The 17,447-nt window shown below is 38.0% G+C and overlaps 3 protein-coding genes across 10 annotated transcripts; 1 reads left to right on the forward strand and 2 right to left on the reverse strand.

Moving 5' to 3' along the window:
* Nucleotides 1-185: 185 nt before the first annotated feature.
* On the reverse strand, nucleotides 186-6,068 carry LOC113743530 (DNA repair protein recA homolog 1, chloroplastic-like). Of its 5 annotated transcripts, none has more exons than XM_027271575.2 (13): nucleotides 5,823-6,068; nucleotides 5,004-5,095; nucleotides 4,810-4,885; nucleotides 4,290-4,352; nucleotides 3,821-3,950; nucleotides 3,619-3,704; nucleotides 3,408-3,533; nucleotides 2,925-3,029; nucleotides 2,793-2,849; nucleotides 2,272-2,334; nucleotides 2,118-2,194; nucleotides 1,232-1,304; nucleotides 186-688 (listed from the first exon to the last, which is right to left on the reverse strand). In XM_027271575.2, the coding sequence occupies exons 1-13, from the start codon at nucleotides 6,066-6,068 to the stop codon at nucleotides 575-577; spliced, it is 1,308 nt and encodes a 435-aa protein (XP_027127376.1). In that variant the 3' UTR covers nucleotides 186-574. The 5 variants fall into 5 exon arrangements, 4 of the variants coding, with proteins under 4 accessions (XP_027127376.1, XP_027127375.1, XP_071905522.1 ...); XM_027271574.2 differs by having other exon boundaries at nucleotides 4,161-4,352; XR_003461122.2 differs by having other exon boundaries at nucleotides 570-688; nucleotides 2,929-3,029; nucleotides 4,161-4,352.
* Nucleotides 6,069-6,458: 390 nt separating this feature from the next.
* Nucleotides 6,459-8,706, forward strand: LOC113743531 (uncharacterized). 3 transcript variants are annotated; one of them, XR_011814633.1, is made up of 4 exons: nucleotides 6,459-6,687; nucleotides 7,044-7,208; nucleotides 7,707-8,311; nucleotides 8,481-8,706. XR_011814633.1 is itself a non-coding variant. In XM_027271577.2 (4 exons), exons 1-3 carry the CDS (start codon nucleotides 6,459-6,461, stop codon nucleotides 7,440-7,442), a joined length of 438 nt encoding a protein of 145 aa, XP_027127378.1. In that variant the 3' UTR covers nucleotides 8,481-8,706. The 3 variants fall into 3 exon arrangements, 2 of the variants coding, with proteins under 2 accessions (XP_027127378.1, XP_027127379.2); XM_027271577.2 differs by lacking the exon at nucleotides 7,707-8,311 and adding an exon at nucleotides 7,399-7,442; XM_027271578.2 differs by lacking the exon at nucleotides 7,707-8,311.
* A 2,686-nt stretch (nucleotides 8,707-11,392) lies between these two features.
* Nucleotides 11,393-16,188, reverse strand: LOC113687905 (NAC domain-containing protein 21/22-like). 2 transcript variants are annotated; one of them, XM_027205434.2, is made up of 3 exons: nucleotides 15,717-16,188; nucleotides 13,206-13,480; nucleotides 11,393-12,033 (listed from the first exon to the last, which is right to left on the reverse strand). In XM_027205434.2, exons 1-3 carry the CDS (start codon nucleotides 15,886-15,888, stop codon nucleotides 11,530-11,532), a joined length of 951 nt encoding a protein of 316 aa, XP_027061235.2. In that variant the 5' UTR covers nucleotides 15,889-16,188; the 3' UTR covers nucleotides 11,393-11,529. The 2 variants fall into 2 exon arrangements, with proteins under 2 accessions (XP_027061235.2, XP_027061236.2); XM_027205435.2 differs by having other exon boundaries at nucleotides 11,393-12,030; nucleotides 15,717-16,183.
* Between the last annotated feature and the right edge of the window lie 1,259 nt (nucleotides 16,189-17,447).

The following is a 17,447-nucleotide window of genomic DNA, read 5'->3' on the forward strand; positions in this document are numbered from 1 at the left end:
TGGCATACTTCAGCTGAGTTTACCAACTTTTGATTAATGATTGACATAAAATCTAAATGATCTCTTGCCGCAATTTCGTTAGGCCCTCTTCTCATTGCTCCATTCAGTTGCATATAGGGATTATATAACACAACAACAGCTCAATGCATTTCCAAACTCCAATGAGGGTAGAAGGAAGACGAGACTGTAAAGAAAACTTGCTCACTCAATATCATTAAAAATTTTATGCGAATGTTCAAACTGTCTTTGGAAAGAGGATATGAATATTACAACATGTAACCCTCCCAGCACCCCCTCAATGCCCTCCAAGTCCCAGTAAACTGTACATTCCTCATTAGGGTACTAAACTAAATGAACTTGTTCTTCCCCAAAATTGATGACAAAATACGTCTACATTGTCAAACAAATCTCATATGAGCATGAACTCCAAGTTGTTACTCTCCCCGTCACCTGTAAGCCTTTACCGACTGACGTGAACCGCACCAATTCACATTGTTTTGTCATGGAACAATGTAACCTATGCTCTCAATTCTTCCATCCAATCATCCAGATCTCAGTAACGTGAAGCATTTCATCATTGTCGTTGCATCTCATGGAAAATATCTTCATCTTCATGCTGTGGAGGTGTCAATTTCATGTAAGATGAGCCTACGTGTCCAACTCCCTCTGCCATGGCAGAGCGAACCATCTGCACTCGAAAAATGAAAGTTCATAACATCAGAGTTCTAATAAATGCATGGAAAATGGATACAAATAATGGTATCCTTAGAAGCTCAAAAGGAAATGTGCATTGGCAATTTTTAGGTTCATTTAGACCCAAAGGCAAGGCTGATATTGAATAGGCTTTATTGTGAAAGCAAGGTCATTAGATCAACTCCCAATCCAAGCTGGTGCATCCTTGCTCTCTGCAAGAAAAAGTTATAAAGCTGCTTCCCTTTTCATTTTGCATGGACAAATGATGATCTGCAGTGCTGTTTACTTTTTATTGTTCATCATATTACTGCCGCAAAGCCCAAACAGGGAAACAATCATCTTAGGCACAACATCCCATATATTTGTATATCTATTTCATCTTATGAGCTAATAAATACTACAAACGCTTTTTAAGTTTTATTACTTGACATAGCACTCAAGCGTAACAATAAACCAATACATTGTTTGATTAGACATTTTGAATAATCTGCACTTTTCTCCAGAATAATATCCACATTGTGTGAGGAGAGTACATCACCTTCTCTACTTCTTCACTCAGTAAGGGGTTTTCTTTTAAGTACTGTAATGCTCTGTCTCTTCCTTGCCCCAACCTTCGTTAATTATAGAACAGAAAATTGCGGTGAGCCACAATACAAAAATGAAGCCCGTTAAATAACAAGATCCAGTTAAGCTCTTTGAGAATGCAAAACTTTAATGCACTCAAAATCAGACAAACTGAGCTCAATATTGAGCCCAAGCGCTTACTGATACAGTACTATTGAAACCATTGTACAAGACACAGTTGAAAACAATAACAAAAACACGGTATATGTTTAAATCTGATAATCTGATTGTCCTAAAGACTAACATGAGCTGACAGCCAACTTCAAGATGAGAATTGAAGGGCCAGAAGGTGATCTCACTAAATGTCAAAGTCTACCCACTATATTACTAAAACTATTAGTAAGATTGGCGGACCATAGTGCTATCTAGTAAATGATAGGCATCGAATATGGTGACAGAAAGAGTCACTACACTGCTTTTAATTGAATTCAAAACTTCCAGACTTTTCTAACCAAGATAGTAGGATGTCCCAAAATATATACTCTAGCCAGTAAAGAAACAGAAGGGATCATTAAAAGCAATCATGTAATGCATACATCTAAAATGCATCATCGCAACACCATGAAAAAATAAGCAATGGATCTGCCGTGATTGATCATATACCACCTATCCAGCCTATCTAGAACTCAAACAGAAATCAATTGCCAGAATGTCAGAGTAGACATAAAACGCAGATACTAGAAAAGACTTTTGTTCCTATGGCACTTAGAGACAGCAAAATTCATGCAAGAATACACCCCCCCCCCCCAAAAAAAAAATTTTTGCAGAAGTGATGCCCTTGATGGATGCAAAGTACATACCTCTGATCCGCATAGCTATACCATGAGCCCTTCTTTAGCACAATATCCATTATTTCAGCACAATCCAAAACACAACCCTGCAGATAAATTGAAGATCAGAAGGAAGAGAAAATCTTACACATATAATTTAAGTGCAGTGTGCTGCAAGGCATACCAACTTGCTAACACCCTCTCCGAATATGATTTCAAATTCAGCTTGCTTGTAAGGCCTCGAAACCTACAAAAATGACTACTCAGCTAAATGACAAGCACATTTCAGAGCTGGAAATCCTGAGCAATGCGGCAGTTCATATAGATTCGGAAAACTATTTCAATTGTCAATATTACCTCGAGAAGAAATTAAGCAGGTTGAACATAAGTAAAGCACTATGCCTTAGCTACATGTTAAACCAAGTAAAGCATCATTCCTTAGCTACATTATAACTTTAAGTTCCATAACCAAGCACACATTACAACCATATGGAGGACCAAAATTCGAACAAACTTTTCCAACTCCGAAGTTTATCAGTTCTCTAACAAACTTAATTGCGAGAATGTAAACATATAATCTGAATACAAAGATTTTACTCAAATCAGCAGAACTGCAAATCATGCTAACGCTGGCTTATGAAGGACATTTATCCAACAGCAAATATTATGCACTTCGATTAAGGCAATAGAACAAAAAATATTCACCTTACTCTTTTGAACTCGTACACGAACCTTAAGACCAATCTCTTCATCTCCCTTGACCTGCAACAATAAGTCAGAAAGAACTGGAATAGACAAGGATAATGCACAAATCAGTTGAATAGATTTTGTGCTTACAGACTTTATCTTCCCAATAGGCCGTATCTCAAGTCGAACTGATGCAAAGAACTTCAAAGCAATCCCTCCACTAGTGACTTCAGGGTTTCCATAGTATACACCAATCTGATTAAACCAAGAAGAGATGATAAAATGGAGATGCACAGAATAAATCAAAATGCTGATTGCAAATAAATAATGAGTGCAGCACTATATGAAACTGAACTAGAATTAACCAGTGATACGGATATTTTAGGTGCTTGTAATACTACGGATGCCTAAACTTTGAGAAAAACAGCTATCCATACTGATAACAACTATATGAATTATCTAGAAGACAGCAGTTGTGGTGGTCCCCATCATCCCAGGTCTATGACCAAGGTTACTGAAAGTCAGGAAAACATCAAGGTGAGATGTAATACTCAAACCCGGTGAAGTGCTGTAGCTATGGAATGGGATAGCATCCCCACCTCCTAAACTTTTTGGATAAAGAAAAGGAAATACCTTGTATCTTATTTGATTCAGGAAAATAAGAGTACATCCAGCTTTTGAAGCATTGCCTGACATTTTACGCAAAGCTTGACTCATAAGCCTTGCCTGCAAACCCATTTGTTGCATTCCAATTTCTCCCTATGCAGAGAAGAATGAACTAAGTAGAAGGCATTGGTGACAAATTATCAGGTTCTAAAGTTGAAAAGAGAAGCATGTTTCTCACTTCTATTTCAGCTCGTGGGGTAAGAGCTGACACTGAATCAATGCAAATGAGATCCACAGCACCAGATCTACACATGCGATCCGCAACTGAGACAAGACATATTTCAACTAAAGTAAGTGCATCTCCACAGCTGAAGCTCAATCATCAGAAAATGTTCGCAAAGGTTTTCATTCTTCCAATGTTAACAAGGGAAAGAAATTACTCTCTAGAGCCATCTCTCCATTATCAGGTTGGCAGACAATCAAATTTTCTACATCTACCCCCAATGCCTTTGAGTAAGCTGGATCAAAAACATGCTCAGCATCGACAAGCATTGCATTACCGCCTAGCTTCTGCATATTCAATTTCAAAATAACTTCATTTGGTCGTAAGGCAGAAAAGAACCCAACATAGAAATATGACCTAATAAAATCATCCCCAGAGCTACCTTCCAAGGGCAACTAAATCACTCTACTTGATTTTTTGAGCAGCTGTTTAATCTTGTATTGTTTTCCAGTTCACTAAACTGGCACTTCAGATATGAAAATAGTAAAATGACTCGCCTTTTCCAGCCTTGATTCCCAACCCCAACCCAAAAAGGGAAAGGGAGAAACCAGCAATGAATGTACATCTGTGATTGTCCCTGCATAGTTCATGTACGTACAGAATAGCAATTTAGATACACAGTGTACCTGTACTTCTGCAATTGCATGGAGTGCAAGAGTGGTCTTTCCACTACTTTCCGGTCCATAAATCTGAGATACAAAATAATTAGAGATGTCAAGAACAAAAATACAATGATTAAGTTAATTAGATGGAAATGACTCAACAATTGCTATCAATTACCAAATAGAAAGTTATACAGGATGCATTCTCTACTGCAATTAATGTGAGAAATTCTACAATTGTCACCACGACACTGCACTTAATACTTATATTAAATTCTGGTTGTATTGCAGTGGTGTGTCATACATGTTCTTGGTAAGTAGAAGCAACATCCATGTGGATGTCATTTACATGTGATGGATTCTTCTTTTTATTTTTTTTTGGGCAAGTATAAGTACTTATATTGATAACCATAGAAGAACACTTGGTAGTGATTTCATCCCTAAAAGAAAGTAACCAGTTATCCTTGACATAAGTCATATACACGAATAATTACCACAGCAATATTAGATGGAAAACAGCAAAAAAAAGTACTAAATGTAAGACCTCCACGATTCTCCCTTTGGGGAGGCCACCACCCAAAGCAATGTCTAATGTCAAGCAGCCACTTGGAAAAGTTTCACTGCAGCCAAAGGAATAGACCAAGATCCTTATATATTTGCAGTAGTCATAGTATTTTGACTCTTCCTTTGTACAGGTAATGTGAGATCAAGATTTGTTTATGAAATAAAAGAACATACACCAAGGCCCCGCCTGCACCGCCAAGTCTTGTAACACTTCCTTTCCCAAATGAGTTGTTTATGTCATTCATTGCTGTTTCCAATGCTTTTTGCTGGAAAAATGTTTTAAGTAATCAAGTTAGCACCAAGCCGTCATTAATCCACATAGTGCAGCAACAGTTTACATCTATACTTTGTCAAGATGAATTGGCAGCATGAGGTTTAAGCACTCCTAAGTCGTTAGTTTTCAAAGCCAACCTTACTCAGAGACCAAGTAATGCTAATTTAGTAGTTTGAAATATTCCATCAGGTAATAAACACTGATGAGAAGCCAAACGCATGATGAGATGGGTTATAGAAAGGACATATGTTTCTAAAATAACCTAGCCCAAAATAGAGAAGCCATTTGACTGTGAAGCAGGTATCTTTCACTTCACCAAGAAGAAAGCAGAGAAAATAATCATTCAGAAAGACAGAATAGCAGAGTATCAAACAAACACAAAAAGAAGCTCATTTTGCCGTACATTTACAATTGTGATAATTTTTAGATATAAAATGAACTCCTTTGTACCCCCAATTTTGCAGCATCAGCTGTAAGGAACAAGAAAGTCTCCCTCTTTCATTTTTAAACGTTGCCACTTTAAAAATGAGAAACGAACTATGATATTCATCTGAAAAAATCAATTTTTTTCTTGAGCAAAGAATAGTCTTTTTATCTCGAAAGACTTCCTATTTGAAACTTTTGCCTCCAACCCGCAACATACTAACATTACAGAAGTAAAAGCATTTCATTTAAAGAAAAAAATGAAGTAGTAAAAGAGAAGAAATTTTGAGACAGACCCGGTCAAGAAAACGAGGATCAGAGTCAGCAGAAAGAGCTCCATTGACTTTAGCATCATATTCGGAGCGAACCCTTAAAGGTCTGGGGGTTAATTTCTGCTTCATGGGAAGGATAGAAGAGCTCTGAGATACCTGAAGAGATGAACAACTCTTACGAGACAAAGTGTAAAGTGACGAATAATACCTCTTACTAGTATCACTCAAGGATAAAACTTGGGGTTTTATTGAGTAAAAGGTTAACTCCATCACAATAGTCCAATTTAGTCTGGTTTCTTTTACGTATCAAAAATAATACTCCTAGTAAAGATTCTTTCTTTCTGCCAGTGGACTGACACAGAGAGGGGGGTTCATAAGAAGAGCATTGAGCGTTGAAGTTGAGAAGGACGACGTTTATAGAGCGGGGGAGAGGCGCTTGGAGCCTTTCGACTTTGGGGCCTTGAAAGATATCATCGTATCAGAGTTGAGAGATTCCACTGAATATATGGGGCAAAGTCATAAAAGGAGGAAACCATAAGGGTTTTCATGCAATTAAAGCGAAGGGGTACGAGGGAGTAAAAGGTTCACGTATGGTAATAGAAAAAGAAATAGAGAAACTAGGAAGTAAATTTTGGGAATTGCAAGAAAACTCTGAAGACAATGGCGGAAGAAACGCCGGAAGGACACCTGGTAGAGTCCATGTCGGCGGAGGAGGAGGCCTCACCCAATAAGAATGATGGGAATGAAGGGACAAGTTCGGAAGAATCTTCACTGGGAAGGTGTCTCTCTACTTTGATCTCTACGATAATTCAAGATTTCGATAACAGAGCTGAACACACTCTTCGCAGCCAAGATCAACTCTCCTTCGCCCTCCATCGTCTTACTGCAGGTTCACTCTTTTTTTCTTTCTACTCGCCTTCCCCATTTCTCCAAAATCTCTCTCCCCCAAAACAACCCCACCTCTGCCCTTAGTTTTAGCTTAATTATCTTTTTGCCCAGCTTGCACCTCTTTTGCCTTTTATTTATTTATTTTTTTCGTTTCACTATGGCATATTGCAATAAATTGCTCATGCTACTTCTTGGAGGAGTGTTACCGGCATCTGGGCTATTTAGCTTTTGTTTTTATGTACATGTTTGTGAACTCTATCCCTTTTTCGTGTATTTTGGTGGGTTTTTTTTTTCCTTAAAATTGTTATAGGAATTTAGTAGTTGATTTTACTGACTATATATAATGGGAACTTTCAGAGCTTGATCAATTGTTAGATGATGCACCATTGCCTTTCGTTATGCAGCATGCTGCCAGAATTTCTGGTGTTAGGAAAAGGTTTACATCTCTAAATTCAGTTTTAAAGTCCATACAGCGCCGCATTGATAATATAGATCGAACCTTGTCAGCTGCCTCGCTCCAAGGTAGTGTTCTTCCTTGCTGGACCTCACTTTTATATGTTAATTTGTTTGCTAAGATGCATCAATCTGGAAATGCCATGATTCATTCGTTTACCAGAGGAACATATTTTACTGTTGTAGCTTCGTGCTTTTAGACATTTCAAGCTTTTAAGCACTCCTATCAGATTTACATGATGTTTTTTTGCTTTTATAGATTCTGTGATGTTCATTACAGCCCATTGTGCAAATATTGAATAGGTGAGATTCTCAACAATGGGATGTTACAAGTTGTTTTGGCACCCATGGATCACAGAACTCTCTGCATTATATTGTCTCTTTTGTCTGGTTCATTAGTTAATGGTTCCTTCGAGTGGCATTGGATAACTTTGGTTGCAAGTCGGCTGTGAGGTTTGGATAATATTAAACTTGCAGATTTGGACTTAAAAGAAACAAGTAGAAACGATATGATAGATTTCCTTCAGATTGGTTGAGCACTGCTTCTGACGTAATTGTTCTACTTAGGAAAACATGTTGCACGAAGAGGTGATTGATGGGAATGGAGAGGAGAAGGACATTGGAACCCTCACAATTTTATCTTACTGCCACACAGAGGCCTTATTTTGCATGAGATGTTTTGTTATTGGAGGTCAATTATCCCCCACTCGTCCAAGTTGGAGAGTTTAGAATTGAAGCATAAGGAGATAAGCTCTCTCTTCGTTTTTTCCTATGCATTCACCTTTTCTCCTATTTACATTCTCCTTCCATCAAACAAGGAAAGATCACACTGGCTCCAAAGGCATTTATCTACCACCTTTGTGACAGATTCTTGTTCTTCATATTGACCTGGTTGTGATGGATGCTGAATAATTCCTTCTTCAAAATTTTTTTTTCCCTTTGAGGAGTGTATGGGGGACAGTTCTCGGTTTCATATGTTGGTGCGGTCTATAGTGGGCATTCAAATTCTTTAGCAAAAGGTGTCACTAATAGGAATCCTTGCACCAAAAGGGCCTTTTTCTGAACGCTTTTTTTTTTTTTTAATAACTTTATGTGATGGTAAGCTTTTCTTAACCTCTCTTATAGGGTGGGAAAAGGTTGACTAGTTTACTCTGCTTATCTTTTCGTACATGGTAATCATCTGTTTGTTTTCACAGAGTTTAATTCCATAATACCTTGTGCTCTCTCAAACACGTACCAATTGTTACATTTTGCACTTGTTAACTGGAAGCTTTTGTTTGCATCAACTGTTAAAGCTTGCTCAACGTTTCAATTTCTTTTTTGCTCAATGGCATCTGGCAGAGAAAGTGCTAACAGAAAGCGGGGGATCACATTAAGTAAGCTACATCTGACGTTCATCGCTCACTGCTACATTGTCATGGTGGATACTTTGTGGGACAAACAATTAATGTAATTCAGAAATTTGGAGCAGATTGCTTTTGTAGGCTTGTTTCTGAAATTGATGATCTGAATGCACAGGGCCTCAGATTTGTCCCCTAGTTTCTTGAATGCACAGGGTCTTTTTATACTGCTTTATGGTTCTGTGTCTGACTTTTTTCCCGAGGTCTGCAATGCAATGCCCATGCGTGGTATACCCCCTTTGACTCTCGAACTGCTACTACTTTCCTTTAACTCTGATGCTAATGGGCTTTATTCGCAAGGGCGCGTAAATTGGGAATCGTATACGTTCTGTGCTTTCGTAGAATCTTGGGCCCGTGGCCCAGGTGAGGCCAGATGTTGCGAGCCCTGACGAAATTATTCTGTCAGCTCAGGTCCTGTGGACAACTTAAGTAGCCCAACAATTTTAATGATTAGCGCAATCACCAGGAAATTTCGATGTCGAACAAATTAAATGACATGCGCAATTCTTAGGAAAAGATCAGCTTAGCAAGAAATAATTAGAACTCGATCAACACGCTTTTTTTTTTTTTTGGTGGGACTGAAGTCATTTACTTGAGCTAAACGTTCAAGAAGTTTAGTTCCAAATATATGTTGAAATCGCAGAACAACTTAAAAAAAAGCTTCTTTCTTTTTAGTTCATGCATGAACAAGTAGTTTCTTAGTACTATTTCTTTCATTTCAGAACGCCCTTGACTTTAACCAAATGAACTAAAAAACCTGCCTTCTTGTCTTGCTGATGCATTTCAACTTGACATTTGAATATGCAGATGTCACCTGAGTACCCACACCCGCCTCTTCTTGTTGAATTAAACATAGATTAGTCATCATAATCTCGGGTTGAATGCCACTCGCATTCTTAATCCTTCAAAATACCAACGACTGTGTGTGTTTTTTTTTTTTTGGTTGGGGAGGGGGGAGGAAGGGGGCGGATAACTTGCTAGCAAAAGAAAGGTTTTCGGTCACAAGAACGTAAGATGTTGAAAACTGAGGAACATTACTTGTCGAGGCTTCGCCATGAGTTTAGTTGAAAATCCACTAATAATCAATCAAGTGGAAACAATCTTCCTGTTGCTTAGGAGGATAACTGGGGGCCCAAATAAATTTTTTTTTTTTAAAGAAAAGGAAAAATGGACAACACTTTCTTTGCATCCAATCCGATAATTCTGCGAGTTTGGTAATAAGTTGCTTTCACAAATCCCTTGCGCTCGGGGGCTGTTGTATTTATGAAATGGGAAACTGAGGTTCTAAGTAGACTTTTAGCTCCAAACCTTAACCTAATTCTATCACTTATATCTTTGTCACAATATAATTATATGCAATGCTGATGCACCATCAATTCCATTAACTAATTTTAAACACAGTACTATATTATTTTCTTCTTCTGATGACTTGAGACTTACCAAGCCGTCCCCATCGTTTAGTTGAGCTTCCAACTATCGATTTCAAAGTAAACATCAATTAATGTTCAGTGGCTGACACCCGTGTGGAATTCGTAAACAAAAGAGATCCAAGACACCACAGACCACAGACCACATTATGGGGGTAATTACCTTGATCGTCTGGTCATATTAAGGATTCATATTCTTGGGTTTATCCATGTGAAAATGAAACAAGCCGACCTCTTTGAAAGGGCTCTTAGCTAGACTTTTATTCCCCCGGCGATCAAGAAAACATCAATCAATACCACTACTAATTAACGTTGACAGTCCTAAACATTTCTGTGATCTTTTGACCCTAGTGTTCATCTAGCATTGTAGTATATGTTATGTTTGGCAGCATAGAGATTTTAGTTGAAGCCATCCATCAAAACGTAGAAAAATATGCGGGGTTGGTGATCCATCATTTAGTAGTTGTACTTTTTTTATATGCAGGAGTTGTTTACGTTTTTCTCCCTCTTCTTCCTTTCTTTTTTTTTTGTCTGCTTTGATGTTTTGGCATTTTCTTTTAGGGAATCGAATCATGGAGCAATAAGATATAGTACCGGGAGAGTTTTTCGGGTACGGTTGACTTCTCATCCCCAAACGCTAACTAAAATGGATCCTTTGCTTCTCCTACGTGCCTGCTTCGGCCACCCAAGACGTATAGTGCATATATTTCTGTTAATTCGAAATTTTTGTATGCAGCCTTATTTCTTTTAATTGACCATTATTTATCAAAACCTTGCCAATTCAAACTCGTTGTGTGCTTGTGCTCGATCGCTGCTCTCTGTCAACGGGGTTGAGCAACGCACGTAAAGGCCTTCTTCAAAGCTATCAATATCAAGCTGAGTGCATGCAAGTTGACCGGTGAAGGTCTCAGTTCTTATCCAACCTGCTTTGGCATTAATTTGTAGTTATCTTTTCCGGCGCAACTGCCAAGAAATGATAGCAAATAGGTTTCCGAAATCATAAGAACTCAAGAGGAATCAGAGTTCTGGAAAACTGATCGTGAGTTTAGACTTGGTGACAAGATTTATACATGTTAGTGCTTTTGGCACACCCTATGCGTCTGCTTATTCCAAAATACATAATCAATTGTTTTTTATAATCAACTATTCTATAGATAATTAGTGCTACATTATATATATACACATAATTACTTTTTTTTATTAAAAATTACATACACATAATATATACACACACACACACGTATATATATATATATACCAATAATGAAATTTGCAGGTGACGTGAAAAAAATTCTTGTTGGTGTTTCTATATTTAATGAAATAGTCTGATTGATGATCAAAGATAAAATATCTGCAGATTTTGTTTCATTTCAATCTTCTTCTTTTTTTTTGTTTCGATTGTCCCACACATATCAGATATTAATACTTGAAGAAAAACCAGGTAGTATATATATATGTGTGTGTATGTACATAACCTAGAGCAATGGAATTAATTTTAATTTGTAAAAAAATAATCCCACCGGCCCGGAACGACCCGGCCCAGCTCCGCAGCGTTGGAGTGAATCAGTATTGGTTATTCCACATGGTAGAAAGCGCCACTTCAGATAAAAAACTGTCGGAGGTACTTGCTTCCCCAAAGCTTGGAGAGCCTTTGACGTTTGGGGAGGCATTTTCCAGCTTCGTAAGTTGGTTCAAGACAGCCTTTATGACCTTTTGTTCACAGCAAGAGGAGCTGAAATATGCTCCAAAATCTGGTATACCTCCAAAATTAAAAGTGGGCATATTCTTGGTGGAAAAGTTGGGAAGGTCCATATGGGTGAGGTATGAGAAGGGCTGGCTGTTGTTGTTGGCTTGGTCGGATGAGAAAATGGAGAAGCAGGGCACTTGCTCGTGCTCGTTGGTATTGGTCTGAGTTTGGCCGAATTTGAAGTAGGGATCCATTAATGGGGGCAAAGGTGAAGGGCTAGTCTCACCATCGTAGCTGTTCATGTCCATATCTTGTTTGGCAGCAATAATATTATTGTCTCTATTCTTGAAGAAAACCCTACATAACACCCAATCCTCCTGCTTTCATGCAAAACGAACGCAAAAATAGAGTATATTTTAGCTCTATTTATAATATTATGTTATACTAATTGAAAAGAAAGACGCATGCAAAAGAGAATAAGAGAGACGTGAAGAAAAAGGGACAAATATGGTAGCTGGAATTTAGGAAAATGAACAAATTGAAGCAAATTTCAGCACCTTGACTCCTGAGCAATTCCTCCTCGTCTTTAGGATTTTGTATTCATATCATGAAGCTTAATTACGTCAACTTAGTTTAACACCGTCTAATGGACTCGTAAAAATTCCCATTTATGTTTCAAAATTATCTTCACTTTGTTCAAAACAAAAATTCTTTTATCAAGTTTGTTGAACTTAATTACCATTCGTTTTTGGATACATAATGCGTACGTTCTTCCCTTTCTTAATCATGGGTTATTTGGGTTGGGAAATCTTCGAGCAAGCAAAGAGCCAAAGTTTTCCGGCGCATAAGGATTAGGGAAGCATAATGGAATTTCAGGGTACGTACTATAAAATGTTTTGCATCTTGAGCATTATTGTAAGAGAATAATAATAGACAAACACGGGCACTCCTAAGGATTATGTACTTGCAAGTCTAGCATCGATCTTTGACTTTGTCAGAACTGATGAGACAAAATTTTGATGCTGTGCCAATAAGAAATTCTCAAAAACTATTTGCAGAACTGTTTTTTAGCGCAAAAAAGATTCCGAGTCAGATGTCAGCAACTTCATAGAAAAGACGAGATATACTAGTAATAAAATCAGAGGGTGGCTATTGACCTTTTTTTTTTTTTTTAACGAAAGTTCGATATATAAATCTAATCCCAGAAGAAACCTCAAAAGTCGGCAACTTTTGAGGTCCTCCCAGGGACTTATAAATCCAACCCCAAACCCCTCCCAAGAACCGATGTGGGATGTCAACCCCACAAGGGCAAGCCAGTAGGCCCGCTGCTACTAAGAAGTGACGACCTCACACGAAACCAACAAATTTAACAGCCGGCAAAGCCCTAGGTCCAGAATTTTGACAACTCGGATAACCCAACAAAAAATATTATTCTAAATTACTAACTAACCTCAGTATGGTAAATTGTCAAAGTAAGGACTTCTAATTCTCACCTCTTTTTTTTTTTCCTTTTTCCAGTAAAAAAAATTTAAGGAAAGGGGAAGAAGAGTACCTTGGGAGAGGAGAGTTTAGGAGGGCCAAAGGGACCTTCCAGGCGGAACTCATGCATCACCCAATCAGTTTTCCTTCCCTTTGGTGCTCTCCCTTGATAGAACACCAAGGTTTTCCTCATCCCCACCAGGGTACCCTTGCGCAGCACCGGCCTGTCTTTTCCGGTGGCCTTCCAATATCCCGATAACGTAGCTCTATTTGTTCTCAATCCAGTTGCATATTTCCGGTCACGCTGGCTGTAGAAATAATACTCCTTCCCCCCTACACACGCATTTTCTGCTCCAAATCCAATCCATGCATCCATTAAAGATATAAGCAAATTAATCATCTAAGCAAAAAAAAAAAATGTGGACATGAATCAAATATAAAAGCGAGAATCAAGACAGGTAAAAAGAGAAATTCACTGACATCATAGCAGGGGCAACGATGTAACGGGGACGAAAAATACCACTTGCTAAAAGACGCGTCAGTAAGTGGCGGAAAAAGGAGCTATGGCATCACGACGACTAACTGTTTTTGGCGGAGAGCTGAGAAACCCACATGAACCCTGAAAATGATCTCTCAACTTCGCCCACTCCAGTGATTACGGGTGGAAGCCAAAGTGTCAAAATCTCCAAAACGCACCCCACGCATCCCTCCATAGGCCATATGTGCAAGTGGAATGATTAATGCGGGATTATCTATATCTTTTTTATCGACAGAAACATGGCAATTTGCTTGAAGTGCCATATAGCTAGCTAGCTCAAATGATCAAATTTTTCTACCCATATCCACCGATGTTCCTATCGGCATGAGATAGCCAGGCGTGACCAGATACGGTAAGTACTGTGCGATATATCTGGGATTAGTTAGTACAGGGCTTTGATTTCCTCTTATCTGTAACTAAGTATTTAGGTTTTGTGTACGTGTGTGTGTGTGTGTGTGTGTTTAACCTTCTTAAAAATGTTAGTCCTCGAATATTTGTACTTCAATTCCCACTTCTTGTGTTCGTCCTTCCTCTCTCTCTAGGTACTACCAGCAGCCTTTATTGGCACAAGAGGGTAGCTAGAAAAAATAACTAGGAATACTTCTTCTTCTTTTTTTTTATCGATTGTCATCATATAAACCTATTCCCACTCTTAGTCTAACCTATTCCGGAGAGATAACCTTGTTGGGTCACGAAGAACCGACCGAAACTGAATTACTATCGGATCCGCTATACGGGTGCATTATGCACCCATATGAATATAAGAGAAATTACATTAAGTAACAACTTTGATGGAAAGTAAGATTTAAATCGTTGACTTTTCATCACATAAGATATGTAGTGTCAACTATCTTAGAGATGGTTACAATAAATGGATAAACAGTAATATTCTTAAAGATAATAGTGGTGTGTGCCTTCGAGGAAGACAAGCCTCTTTAAAATCACCCCAGTACTACGTAGGGGAAAGAATTACTCCAACATCACAATCTCAGGGTCATGAAATCTTATTCCTCTACCTGAATAATTAAGTGGCTAATTTTTGGTGGGCACTGCACACGCGTATGGTTGGTGTTTCATGTTAGTGAAAACCCCTGGAGGTAGAAAATTGTAGAAGATATCATGACTTTGGCTTTTGAATTCTTATCTCCAGTCACCATCACTATCTTTTGAATTGGTTAGGAAGTATCAGTACTGCTTGTCGAGTTGAATAAACGCATATTATGCAATACAAAATAACTGTCAATTTCCTCAAAAAGGTGATTGAATGAGAAAGCAGCGCTAAGCGACTAAGCAAATGGGCATATATCATTGGACGCAATTAGTTTGCTGGGGCACGTGGAGAAGAGCACAGAAACACGTACTGTACTAGTACTTTTTATTTGATACAAATTTATGCAGTTATGTGTTGTCTGACTAAATTTCCTATTATTCTTGTGGAAGAAACTATAGACCATGGCAGCAAAATTATTACTGTTGGGATCTGTTGCTTGTACCATTTGTAAACGCATCCCAAAAAATGATATGTTACTATGTGCCTGCCTAACAAAACAAGAATAACAAGTTATGACAAGGTGCAAAAGCAGCAGGAAAGACATGGTCGTATCTGGAACTTCATTTGCCTTGTGCAACTACAAGTATGTTGTTGGACGGACATTATTCTTAACAAGGTCATTTGGCCGGGATATTTAACTCCCAAAACAAGATGGTCTGCTATGCTATCACGCGAGGTGCGGAACATTTATTGGTATTATTCCGTGTTTTTTCTTGGACCAACCAGGTAGCTTTCATTATCTTCACAAAGAGGACAATCCAACGTAAAGCACTAACTTCAACATATCCTAAAGAAGTTGGAAAGACCATATGATAGTCGTCCTAGTAGATTAGTGGCTCTTTCTGAGGCAAGAAAAAGAACTGACCATAACAATTCAAAGTGCTGATCATGGAAATAATCAAAACCCTACTTTACACTGTTTAACATGAATCATCAAACAGGAATCAGATGATGAGGAGTAATTAATGAGACAGCGGGTGAAGAATAGAACTGACCAGGAATATCCCAAGGTTCACACTTGTTGAGGTCAACCTCGATCATGAGCGGAGGTTGATCACAGCATGCTACCCTTTTCATCAAGTAATCACATATCAGCTCTTCATCTCTTGGGTGGAACCTGAACCCTGGTGGCAACTTTGCCTCCACCATGCTTAGATTCATCATCATCGTCTTTTTTCTTTTTTCTTTTTTTTTGAAAACCCCTTAGAGGGAGATGGAAGAAAGAGAAAAAGACAGAGGGGGTTCTCAGTAGAGAAGACGGTGCCAATATAGTGAGATATTAGTAGAAGAAGAATGCGGGATTTCTAGCAAGATACCATCTATATTTATACAGATATCTAAGAGATAAAATAAACACACTGGCTGGCTTTTGTCAGTGGCTCGTGGGCAAGTCTGCGACCTAATTAGTATTACCAGGATATATAGTCTTGTTACTTTTTGCAAAAATATTCTATGTCTACTTGGATAAGCCAAGCCTAGAATCCCACCACTTCATTCTTTTCTTTCTTTCCTAAGCAGCTATTAATACACAAATTAAAAGGGGAGAAAAAAAAAAAAAAAGATCAAGTGGACGAGTCAACTGCTATTCCGTCCCGTGTAAGCGAGGTGCGTGAACTTCTAGGAGGATGCTCTTCCTACGTGGGTTGATGACGTGGCTGGACCTAAGAACTCCTTCCTGCTGAGGTGTACCTCCTCAGGGCAGTGAGCATTCCAGGGTTGCTTGCTGCTTTCCAGTTTCCATCTCTTCAGGCAAAGGCAACCTTGGTTTTATTTTAATTTCAGGTCAATTAAAATTTGGATAAATTGAGTATTGAAACTTTAATCCAAATTCCACAGGGTGTGTTTGGTTAATTCCTTGTCCACGTTAAAGTTGATATGGTATCTTGTACAAACTGAGCCACATACATTTCTATTGTAAGAGATGATTTCACTCGCAATCCAATATCTATTTAGCTAAACAACCTTAGAAGCCTCTTAAACAATTTTAATACTCAACTTTTGGCTTTTCAGCTATTTCAAATTTTAAATTAGGCCCTCAATAGTAAAAACTGTTAAATTTTGATCTTTTGATATATCTCTACAAATTGATCAGCTCCGAACGGTGGAGATAAGCAAAAGGATTAAAATTTAACGCATTTTATTGTCAAGGGACTAATTCGAAACTTAAAATAGATAAGGGAACAAAAATTAATAATTGACATAGTTTAGGGACTCTCAATTATCCTATCTATTTTATCGCAGAATCAACATATATATAGATAGAAGAAATTCACCTACAGTAAAGATTTGAGTCCAAACCTAGGGCTGTCAACGGTCTGGGTCTAGACCCGGACCCGGACCGGATCCGTCAAATTTATCCGGGTATGGGTAGGGATTTAATTCCGTTACCTGGACCCGGATCCGGATCCGTTTTGTCAAACAAAAAAAAATGGGTCGGATACGGAATATAGTATTCCGACCCGTATTGGATCTGGATCTGGATATAAATGGATTAATAATTTAAAATATAAATATTTATTAATATAATTTGATTAGGATGATGTATTTGAGTAATCGATATAATTGGACCCGGATCCTAATCAACATAATTTGATTAGGGTGATGTATTTGAGTAAGGTTAATTTGATTTCTTTTCTTATTTGATTTTTTTTGTATTAGTTAGAAATTAGTTTATAAATATATGTTTTTTTCTCATTTTTGTTAGGAATTATAAATTTTGTTAGTTT

Source organism: Coffea arabica, chromosome 5e (assembly GCF_036785885.1).
Source record: "Coffea arabica cultivar ET-39 chromosome 5e, Coffea Arabica ET-39 HiFi, whole genome shotgun sequence".
NCBI lineage: Eukaryota > Viridiplantae > Streptophyta > Magnoliopsida > Gentianales > Rubiaceae > Coffea > Coffea arabica.

Excerpts from the sequence above, each read along its gene's own strand:
- LOC113743530 (XM_027271574.2), bottom strand. The coding sequence starts at position 6,068 with ATGGAGTTAACCTTTTACTCAATAAAACCCCAAGTTTTATCCTTGAGT. Across the intron at positions 4,353-4,809 it reads CCAAAGGGAGAATCGTGGAG|ATTTATGGACCGGAAAGTAG; the intron begins GTCTTACATTTA and ends TTTGTATCTCAG. Across the intron at positions 3,534-3,618 it reads CCCCACGAGCTGAAATAGAA|GGAGAAATTGGAATGCAACA; the intron begins GTGAGAAACATG and ends TTCTCTGCATAG.
- LOC113743531 (XM_027271577.2), top strand. The coding sequence starts at position 6,459 with ATGGCGGAAGAAACGCCGGAAGGACACCTGGTAGAGTCCATGTCGGCG. Across the intron at positions 6,688-7,043 it reads CCTCCATCGTCTTACTGCAG|AGCTTGATCAATTGTTAGAT; the intron begins GTTCACTCTTTT and ends GGGAACTTTCAG. Across the intron at positions 7,209-7,398 it reads GTCAGCTGCCTCGCTCCAAG|ATTCTGTGATGTTCATTACA; the intron begins GTAGTGTTCTTC and ends TTGCTTTTATAG.
- LOC113687905 (XM_027205434.2), bottom strand. The coding sequence starts at position 15,888 with ATGATGATGAATCTAAGCATGGTGGAGGCAAAGTTGCCACCAGGGTTC. Across the intron at positions 13,481-15,716 it reads TGAACCTTGGGATATTCCTG|AAAATGCGTGTGTAGGGGGG; the intron begins GTCAGTTCTATT and ends GATTTGGAGCAG. Across the intron at positions 12,034-13,205 it reads CTAAACTCTCCTCTCCCAAG|CAGGAGGATTGGGTGTTATG; the intron begins GTACTCTTCTTC and ends TTTGCATGAAAG.